The sequence below is a fragment of the Taudactylus pleione genome, unplaced genomic scaffold (assembly GCF_031769625.1).
Source record: "Taudactylus pleione unplaced genomic scaffold, aTauple2 ptg000743l, whole genome shotgun sequence".
Classification (NCBI taxonomy): Eukaryota; Metazoa; Chordata; class Amphibia; order Anura; family Myobatrachidae; genus Taudactylus; species Taudactylus pleione.
Window position 1 is genome coordinate 594574 of NW_028285145.1, and position 12131 is coordinate 606704.

Genomic DNA, 12131 nt, shown 5'->3' on the forward strand with positions numbered 1-12131 from the left:
CCATCTTGTTTATTGCTGTTGATAGGCTTAAGGCCCCTACACACTAGACGATATCTTGAGCGATTTGGTAAATTCTGACGTATCGGAACGACAGATGGTTCATACCGTCCGCTGTGTACGCTCTCACGATGCTGGTTCCCGCAGGTCGTTGGTCGCACCTTTAGATCTTTCGTACATGCGGGAAGATCTATCAATCTCGTTAACGATTCGCCACAGATCGTGCAGTGTGTACACACAACCAAACGATGAACGATATGTCCTTCTGACCTGGACAATGTGGGGGTCATTTGACAGGCGTTTCCCTGCAGGTATGAATGACACAGATCAGTGAGATCCCAGCATGCATCTGTGTGTAAAAAAAAAAAAAAAAACTTGTAATGTTAAAATAATGTAAAAAATATTACGTGGGGTTTCCCCCCTAATAACACAACCAGCCCCGGACTTCAGAGCCAGTCCTGGTTGTGTAAAAACGGGGGACAAAGAACATAAGTCTCCTGTATTTTGCGCAACCAGCACTGGGCTCAGTGAGCCGGTCCTGGTTTTGGAAATACAGGAGACGAAATGAGTAGAGGTCTTCTGTATTTTCTATAACCAGCACCAGACTTTCTAGCGGGTGTAATGCCACAGCCAGGGGAGCCCCTCCACCGGGTCCCCCAGCCAACAAAGCATTGCATCTGCCCAAGCCAGGGATACCTGGGGAGGTGGGGACCTCCGCCCCCCCCAATAAAGGGGTCCCCCTCTCCAGGAAACCCCAGGCCTGGGGCTATCCCCGGCACCCCCTGGCCGCTGGGTGTTGGGTTGATTGTGTAAATGTGTTGTGTAAAAAATAGATGTACTAATATTGTCTTGCTTGAGAACTATAGGTCCCAGCAAGCCTCCCCTGCGTGCTGGTACTTGCAAAAGAAATATTAAAATAAACACAAGACACACACAACACACACCATGACAGTATCATTTTATTAAAACACGCACACTCCTATACACACTCACATTCACGCACACTCCTATACACACTCACATTCACGCACACTCCTATACACACTCACATTCACGCACACTCCTATACACACTCTCATTCACGCACACTCCTATACACACTCACATTCACGCACACTCCTATACACACTCACATTCACGCACACTCCTATACACACTCTCATTCACGCACACTCCTATACACACTCACATTCACGCACACTCCTATACACACTCACATTCACGCACACTCCTATACACACTCACATTCACGCACACTCCTATACACACTCACATTAACGCACACTCCTATACACACTCACATTCACGCACACTCCTATACACACTCTCATTCACGCACACTCCTATACACACTCTCATTCACGCACACTCCTATACACACTCTCATTCACGCACACTCCTATACACACTCATTCACGCACACTCCTATACACACTCTCATTCACGCACACTCCTATACACACTCACATTCACGCACACTCCTATACACACTCACATTCACGCACACTCGCCTATACACACTCACATTCACGCACACTCGCCTATACACACTCACATTCACGCACACTCGCCTATACACACTCACATTCACGCACACTCGCCTATACACACTCACATTCACGCACACTCGCCTATACACACTCACATTCACGCACACTCGCCTATACACACTCACATTCACGCACACTCGCCTATACACACTCACATTCACGCACACTCCTATACACACTCACATTCACGCACACTCCTATACACACTCACATTCACGCACACTCGCCTATACACACTCACATTCACGCACACTCGCCTATACACACTCACATTCACGCACACTCCTATACACACTCACATTCACGCACACTCCTATACACACTCACATTCACGCACACTCCTATACACACTCACATTCACGCACACTCGCCTATACACACTCACATTCACGCACACTCGCCTATACACACTCACATTCACGCACACTCCTATACACACTCACATTCACACACACTCCTATACACACTCACATTCACGCACACTCCTATACACACTCACATTCACGCACACTCCTATACACACTCACATTCACGCACACTCCTATACACACTCACATTCACGCACACTCCTATACACACTCACATTCACGCACACTCGCCTATACACACTCACATTCACGCACACTCGCCTATACACACTCACATTCACGCACACTCGCCTATACACACTCACGCACACTCGCCTATACACACTCACGCACACTCGCCTATACACATTCACGCACACTCGCCTATACACACTCACATTCACGCACACTCTCCTATACACACTCACGCACACTCGCCTATACACATTCACGCACACTCGCCTATACACATTCACGCACACTCCTATACACATTCACGCACACTCCTATACACATTCACGCACACTCCTATACACATTCACGCACACTCCTATACACATTCACGCACACTCCTATACACATTCACGCACACTCCTATACACATTCACGCACACTCCTATACACATTCACGCACACTCCTATACACATTCACGCACACTCCTATACACATTCACGCACACTCCTATACACACTCACGCACACTCCTATACACACTCACGCACACTCCTATACACACTCACGCACACTCCTATACACACTCGCGTTCACGCACACTCGCCTATACACACTCGCGTTCACGCACACTCGCCTATACACACTCGCGTTCACGCACACTCGCCTATACACACTCGCGTTCACGCACACTCGCCTATACACACTCGCGTTCACGCACACTCGCCTATACACACTCGCGTTCACGCACACTCGCCTATACACACTCGCGTTCACGCACACTTGCCTATACACACTCGCCTATACACCCTCGCGTTCACGCACACTCGCCTATACACCCTCGCGTTCACGCACACTCGCCTATACACCCTCGCGTTCACGCACACTCGCCTATACACCCTCGCGTTCACGCACACTCGCCTATACACCCTCGCGTTCACGCACACTCGCCTATACACCCTCGCGTTCACGCACACTCGCCTATACACCCTCGCGTTCACGCACACTCGCCTATACACCCTCGCGTTCACGCACACTCGCCTATACACCCTCGCGTTCACGCACACTCGCCTATACACCCTCGCGTTCACGCACACTCGCCTATACACCCTCGCGTTCGCGCACACTCCTATACACACTCACGTTCACGCACACTCCTATACACACTCACGTTCACGCACACTCGCCTATACACACTCACATTCACGCACACTCGCCTATACACACTCACATTCACGCACACTCGCCTATACACACTCACGCACACTCTCCTATACACACTCACGCACACTCTCCTATACACACTCACGCACACTCCTATACACATTCACGCACACTCCTATACACATTCACGCACACTCCTATACACATTCACGCACACTCCTATACACATTCACGCACACTCCTATACACATTCACGCACACTCCTATACACATTCACGCACACTCCTATACACATTCACGCACACTCCTATACACATTCACGCACACTCCTATACACATTCACGCACACTCCTATACACATTCACGCACACTCCTATACACATTCACGCACACTCCTATACACATTCACGCACACTCCTATACACATTCACGCACACTCCTATACACATTCACGCACACTCCTATACACACTCACGCACACTCCTATACACACTCACGCACACTCCTATACACACTCGCGTTCACGCACACTCGCCTATACACACTCGCGTTCACGCACACTCGCCTATACACACTCGCGTTCACGCACACTCGCCTATACACACTCGCGTTCACGCACACTCGCCTATACACACTCGCGTTCACGCACACTTGCCTATACACACTCGCCTATACACCCTCGCGTTCACGCACACTCGCCTATACACCCTCGCGTTCACGCACACTCGCCTATACACCCTCGCGTTCACGCACACTCGCCTATACACCCTCGCGTTCACGCACACTCGCCTATACACCCTCGCGTTCACGCACACTCGCCTATACACCCTCGCGTTCACGCACACTCGCCTATACACCCTCGCGTTCACGCACACTCGCCTATACACCCTCGCGTTCACGCACACTCGCCTATACACCCTCGCGTTCGCGCACTCGCCTATACACCCTCGCGTTCGCGCACACTCCTATACACACTCACATTCACGCACACTCGCCTATACACACTCACATTCACGCACACTCGCCTATACACATTCACGCACACTCGCCTATACACACTCACGCACACTCCTATACACACTCACGCACACTCCTATACACATTCACGCACACTCCTATACACATTCACGCACACTCCTATACACATTCACGCACACTCCTATACACATTCACGCACACTCCTATACACATTCACGCACACTCCTATACACATTCACGCACACTCCTATACACATTCACGCACACTCCTATACACATTCACGCACACTCCTATACACATTCACGCACACTCCTATACACATTCACGCACACTCCTATACACATTCACGCACACTCCTATACACACTCACGCACACTCCTATACACACTCACGCACACTCCTATACACACTCACGCACACTCCTATACACACTCACGCACACTCCTATACACGTTCACGCACACTCCTATACACACTCGCGTTCACGCACACTCCTATACACACTCGCGTTCACGCACACTCCTATACACACTCGCGTTCACGCACACTCCTATACACACTCGCGTTCACGCACACTCCTATAAACACACTCGCGTTCACGCACACTCCTATAAACACACTCGCGTTCACGCACACTCCTATAAACACACTCGCGTTCACGCACACTCCTATAAACACACTCGCGTTCACGCACACTCGCGTATACACACTCGCGTTCACGCACACTCGCCTATACACACTCGCGTTCACGCACTCCGCCTATACACACTCGCGTTCACGCACACACGCCTATACACACTCGCGTTCACGCACACTCGCCTATACACACTCGCGTTCACGCACACTCGCCTATACACACTCGCGTTCACGCACACTCGCCTATACACACTCGCGTTCACGCACACTCGCCTATACACACTCGCGTTCACGCACACTCGCCTATACACACTCGTTCACGCACACTCGCCTATACACACTCGCGTTCACGCACACTCGCCTATACACCCTCGCGTTCACGCACACTCGCCTATACACCCTCGCGTTCACGCACACTCGCCTATACACCCTCGCGTTCACGCACACTCGCCTATACACCCTCGCGTTCACGCACACTCGCCTATACACCCTCGCGTTCACGCACACTCGCCTATACACCCTCGCGTTCACGCACACTCGCCTATACACCCTCGCGTTCACGCACACTCGCCTATACACCCTCGCGTTCACGCACACTCGCCTATACACCCTCGCGTTCACGCACACTCGCCTATACACCCTCGCGTTCACGCACACTCGCCTATACACCCTCGCGTTCACGCACACTCGCCTATACACCCTCGCGTTCACGCACACTCGCCTATACACCCTCGCGTTCACGCACACTCGCCTATACACCCTCGCGTTCACGCACACTCGCCTATACACCCTCGCGTTCGCACACTCGCCTATACACCCTCGCGTTCGCACACTCGCCTATACACCCTCGCGTTCGCACACTCGCCTATACACCCTCGCGTTCGCACACTCGCCTATACACCCTCGCGTTCGCACACTCGCCTATACACCCTCGCGTTCGCACACTCGCCTATACACCCTCGCGTTCGCACACTCGCCTATACACCCTCGCGTTCGCACACTCGCCTATACACCCTCGCGTTCGCACACTCGCCTATACACCCTCGCGTTCGCACACTCGCCTATACACCCTCGCGTTCGCACACTCGCCTATACACCCTCGCGTTCGCACACTCGCCTATACACACTCGCGTTCACGCACACTCGCCTATACACACTCGCGTTCACGCACACTCGCCTATACACACTCGCGTTCACGCCCACTCGCCTATACACACTCGCGTTCACGCCCACTCGCCTAGATTCCCTGCAGCCATTCACGTCTCATTCTCATACAGTAGAATCCACGACACCTGTAAAAAAAAAAAAGTCCATACTCTCCTATTCCTAGCGAAGATCGCGTCCGGGCATCCACCATCGTCTTAAAATAATAAAATGCCAAGTCCCGACCAGCTAACATAAGTACAATCCTCTGAGGACGGCACTTCCCAAATGACCGCTCAGCCGCAATGTTTCTCATAGACGCGCCTGGTCTGAGCGTTCATTGCTGAGAGGCGTGAGCTTTGGGTTCAGCCTTTCATTGTAGCTTATTAGGTAAACACAAGGGGGGTAGAATGGTACAGGGGTATAGAGCCCACCTTGCTATAGCTGGTGATATCCCTCACTCTGCTCGGGGCCGGTGTGCCCGGCTGCCCTGCTCGGGGCCGGTGTGCCCGGCTGCCCTGCTCGGGGCCGGTGTGCCCGGCTGCCCTGCTCGGGGCCGGTGTGCCCGGCTGCCCTGCTCGGGGCCGGTGTGCCCGGCTGGCCTGCTCGGGGTCAATCCCTTCCATACTGTAATGTGCAGTATCCGGACAGGAGACAGAGCTTGTCTCTCCAGGATACCATCATTTGTGTTAGGGGTCTGCCAGAATATATGAGGAGAGGCCATAGAAGGTGGCTGGGAGTAGTAGTACTTTTACTGGCCGGATCGTGGTGGCGGAGCCTCGGTATTGACCTGATCTGGGCCCGTCCTTCCCATGTGATTGGTCACAGCCCCCAATCGGAGATCACATGACACGCAGAGCGCAGAATGTACTATAGCGGAACCCTTCAGCTCTCTCCACACTATATTACTGGATTGTAATTGTATTATAGCTGTCATTGATGTGTAAGGTGTCACCGTTGGGACAGAAGGGTATGAATACAACAGGTGTGACAATGAAGATTAGGGAGGGCCTGGCTCATGAGAGTTTACAATCTACTGATCGGTCACCAACGCAGCACCATCCGCCTTCCTGTATCTGCATGAATGAGAAATATTTCATTTGTAGATCTTTTTGAACGACTGATTCCCGGACCCAGGTCATGGCTGCTATAAACACTAATAGGTATTGTAGACTGTAAGCTCCTGTGAGCAAGGTCCTCTCTCCGCACCTTCCAGCATGTATGTACCTGCTCTGTGTATACTGATATAGGTGCCACATCCCTAATACGCAGTGACCATTCCCCCTCTGCAGGCACCAGGAACCCTCCTATCATTACATTGTGTTACCCTTTGCTTGGCTGAGGTTATATAGTGATATATATTTCTGTGTGTGCGCGGGAGGGGTTGTCAGCCCTGGTCCTGTTTCAGAAAGATGACCGAATATGATGTCCCCCTATATGTAACTGATAATACAACAGGGAGACCCCATTATAATAATGATCGCACTTTATAAATCACCTTTTACATACATTTTACCTGAACAAGACATAAGTACATCATTACATAAGAGATACGCTGATCATGTGTTGATGGTCAGAGGTATTCCAGTATGACGGAGCCAGATATCCTGCTGTTGTGGGACTACAGGTCCCAGAATGCTTCCCTGTTGCATCCATTAGCTTTTCCAGCTATTGGGACTTCTGCGGCAGCATCCCCAAGATGTACTGAGCCCCCCCATCATCCGGATGCCACGTAGTTCTGGTACTGACATCGTAAGCAAGGAATAAAAACAATACTTTGCAACTACAGACGAGAGTATATATACACAGTGATCGTGTCTTATTCTATCTACTCCCTGTTCTGTGATGTTCATCGTACCTTTATACCGTACTAGAGACCAGAGTATATATATATATATATATATATATATATATATATATATATATATACAGTGATTGTGTCTTATTCTATCTGCTCCCTGTTCTGTGATGCTCATCGTACCTTTATACCGTACTAGAGACGAGAGTATATATATATACATATATATATATATACAGTGATTGTGTCTTATTCTATCTGCTCCCTGTTCTGTGATGTTCATCGTACCTTTATACCGTACTAGAGACGAGAGTATATATATATATATATATATATATATATATACACAGTGATCGTGTCTTATTCCCTGTTCTGTGATGCTCATCGTACCTTTATACCGTATTCAGTCATTTACTGAGATGCTTCATCCCTAATGTTAGCAAATTATACCACTTTCTAGTGCTACCCAAAATAAGAAATGGCATAAGTCTACCCCCATGACCCCCACCCACACACACACTCCCCTCCTTCCCTGTGCCGATAAGGAGACTCAGCATTATGTGCTCTGTGAGCAACGCTTAGCGCAGTGCTATACAGGATCTGCTGGTATAATACGCCATAGAGCACATCAAAGCATTACAGTCAGTGATGGGTATGGTATATTGCTGGGTGCAGCCTTGCAGTACATTGGTCTGTCCTGTAGGTGGCGGTACAAGGCTCAGAGACAGCGGAATAATGGGTCTGGGGTCTGTAATTACAGCATTAGCAGTACATTGGTCTGTCCTGTAGGTGGCAGTACAAGGCTTAGAGGCAGCGGAATAATGCGTCTGGGGTCTGTAATTACAGTATTAGCAGTACATTGGTCTGTCCTGTAGGTGGCGGTACAAGGCTTAGAGGCAGCGGAATAATGGCTCTGGGGTCTGTAATTACAGCATTAGCAGTACATTGGTCTGTCCTGTAGGTGGCGGTACAAGGCTTAGAGGCAGCGGAATAATGGCTCTGGGGTCTGTAATTACAGCATTAGCAGTACATTGGTCTGTCCTGTAGGTGGCAGTACAAGGCTTAGAGGCAGCGGAATAATGGGTCTGGGGTCTGTAATTACAGCATTAGCAGTACATTGGTCTGTCCTGTAGGTGGCGGTACAAGGCTTAGAGGCAGCGTAATAATGGGTCTGGGGTCTGTAATTACAGCATTAGCAGTACATTGGTCTGTCCTGTAGGTGGCGGTACAAGGCTTAGAGGCAGCGGAGTAATGGGTCTGGGGTCTGTAATTACAGCATTAGCAGTACATTGGTCTGTCCTGTAGGTGCCGGTACAAGGCTCAGAGACAGCGGAATGATGGGTCTGGGGTCTGTAATTACAGCATTAGCAGTACATTGGTCTGTCCTGTAGGTGGCGGTACAAGGCTCAGAGACAGCGGAATGATGACTCTGGGGTCTGTAATTACAGCATTAGCAGTACATTGGTGTGTCCTGTAGGTGGCGGTACAAGGCTTAGAGGCAGCGGAATAATGGGTCTGGGGTCTGTAATTACAGCATTAGCAGTACATTGGTCTGTCCTGTAGGTGGCGGTACAAGGCTTAGAGGCAGCGGAATAATGGGTCTGGGGTCTGTAATTACAGCATTAGCAGTACATTGGTCTGTCCTGTAGGTGGCGGTACAAGGCTTAGAGGCAGCGGAATAATGGGTCTGGGGTCTGTAATTACAGCATTAGCAGTACATTGGTCTGTCCTGTAGGTGGCGGTACAAGGCTTAGAGGCAGCGGAGTAATGGGTCTGGGGTCTGTAATTACAGCATTAGCAGTACATTGGTCTGTCCTGTAGGTGGCGGTACAAGGCTCAGAGACAGCGGAATGATGACTCTGGGGTCTGTAATTACAGCATTAGCAGTACATTGGTGTGTCCTGTAGGTGGCGGTACAAGGCTTAGAGGCAGCGGAATAATGGGTCTGGGGTCTGTAATTACAGCATTAGCAGTACATTGGTCTGTCCTGTAGGTGGCGGTACAAGGCTTAGAGGCAGCGGAATAATGGGTCTGGGGTCTGTAATTACAGCATTAGCAGTACATTGGTCTGTCCTGTAGGTGGCGGTACAAGGCTTAGAGGCAGCGGAATAATGGGTCTGGGGTCTGTAATTACAGCATTAGCAGTACATTGGTCTGTCCTGTAGGTGGCGGTACAAGGCTTAGAGGCAGCGGAATAATGGGTCTGGGGTCTGTAATTACAGCATTAGCAGTACATTGGTCTGTCCTGTAGGTGGCGGTACAAGGCTTAGAGGCAGCGGAATAATGGGTCTGGGGTCTGTAATTACAGCATTAGCAGTACACTGATGGATGTGGACAGTACGATTTCCAGCGGGCGCTCTACTCCGGCCATGATGATCGGCCAAGGAATACCGACGTCGTCCAGCAAAAGCATTTCCTACAACTGCTGTTGGGATGAGTGCCAGGCCTGCTTCTCCTCCAGCCCCGACCTCGCCGATCACATCCGCACCATCCACGTAGACGGCCAGCGCGGAGGGGTAAGTTACACATACACTCACTAACGAGGGTCCATCAGTGTCTCCCTACAGAGGACATAGGAGTATTGTGACTTTCTACGAGATTATACCGTACAGAATGACATTACAAAGCACTGTATACTGTATATATGCATTTGGTCTGAGTGAGGGTCCCAGAATCCTCTGCTGTACATCACATGACTCTTGCGCTGATGATGTAACGATGCTCTCATCCAGCCTTTACTCTCATACTGATAACACTGTGCAGCGGTTCCTGGGGGGTTATAGCGTCTGTAGCGTGTATTATAGATGATGTAACGATGCTCTCATCCAGCCTTTACTCTCATACTGATAACACTGTGCAGCGGTTCCTGGGGGGGTTATAGAGTCTGTAGCGTGTATTATAGATGATGTAACGATGCCCTCATCCAGCCTTTACTCTCATACTGATAACACTGTGCAGCGGTTCCTGGGGGGGTTATAGAGTCTGTAGCGTGTATTATAGATGATGTAACGATGCCCTCATCCAGCCTTTACTCTCATACTGATAACACTGTGCAGCGGTTCCTGGGGGGGGGGTTATAGCGTCTGTAGCGTGTATTATAGATGATGTAACGATGCCCTCATCCAGCCTTTACTCTCATACTGATAACACTGTGCAGCGGTTCCTGGGGGGTTATAGAGTCTGTAGCGTGTATTATAGATGATGTAACGATGCTCTCATCCAGCCTTTACTCTCATACTGATAACACTGTGCAGCGGTTCCTGGGGGGTTATAGCGTCTGTAGCGTGTATTATAGATGATGACTCCTGATCCGGACCCCTCTCTCCTGTGCTGTGTAGGTCTTTGTCTGCTTTTGGAAGGGGTGCAAGGTGTATAACACGCCCTCCACCAGTCAGAGCTGGCTGCAGCGTCACATGCTGACACACAGCGGGGACAAGCCCTTCAAGGTAATATGAGGGGTGGGAGATGAGCGTTCCGGGCACCTCATGCCTCCCCTACAGATGTCAGGTCTCTCACCTTCTGTAGCCCAGTAACTCGTGCACGCACCTCGTACCTCCCCACCGCCCCAGATGTTGTCACACATCTCATCCCTTCTCTCACACCCGTCATGCAGCACCTCATACCTCCCCAGATGTTTATGTTGTATTGGACAGTCTCTCCCCCCACTCTAAAATATCTCGCCCCCTCTTCCACCAATGCCATAACCTGTAACCCCCTGTGTATATAGTATGGTCTCCGGATTCTCCTGCAGCCTCACGTACCTCCCCTCTATGATGCCTCCTTAGTGATGTTGGCTCGGCGGCAGCGTTATGCAGTGATCATATGACCCTTCTGTCTTCGCAGTGTGTTGTTGGAGGCTGCACTGCCAGCTTCGCGTCTCAAGGCGGTCTCGCCCGTCATGTGCCCACTCACTTCAGTCAGCAGAACTCTTCTAAAGTCTCCGGCCACCCCAAGTCCAAAGAGGATTCTCCATCCAAAGCCGGACTGAACAAGCGCCGGAAGCTGAAGAATAAACGCAAGCGCTCACTGCGTAAGTGGCTCCCAGCTGTGGTTTATAGGAGAGCGAGCGGAGGTGGGGCGGTCACCTTGTTACTCCCGGACCATAACTAGTGCGTCTTTCTGTCTTTCTGCTCACCAGCGGCTGCACTGGGAACCTCTCCTTACTCTACCACCCCAGTACAGCTGAAAGGTACATACCGCCTACCACTGCCACCTGTCTGTATAATAATCTGTGTATGATGTCACTGATCGCCATGCGATGACCGCTATCGGCTTTGTAATCCCGTTACATAACTGATCATTGTGATTTTCCCAGCCAGGAATATGGGGGACAACGGTCAAAGGGC

The 12131-nt window shown here is 50.5% G+C and overlaps 1 protein-coding gene across 2 annotated transcripts in view; it reads left to right on the forward strand.

The window, feature by feature from the left end:
* AEBP2 (AE binding protein 2) overlaps window positions 1-12131 on the forward strand; it is a 32338-nt gene that overhangs the window by 10633 nt on the left and 9574 nt on the right. The window contains exons 2-5 of one of the 2 annotated variants that reach the window (XM_088457170.1): window positions 10094-10301; window positions 11124-11231; window positions 11629-11815; window positions 11924-11974. In XM_088457170.1, coding sequence (XP_088313296.1) covers window positions 10094-10301; window positions 11124-11231; window positions 11629-11815; window positions 11924-11974 — 554 coding nt within the window. The remainder of the gene's footprint in view (window positions 1-10093; window positions 10302-11123; window positions 11232-11628; window positions 11816-11923; window positions 11975-12131) is intronic. The other variant, XM_088457171.1, reaches the window with a different exon arrangement.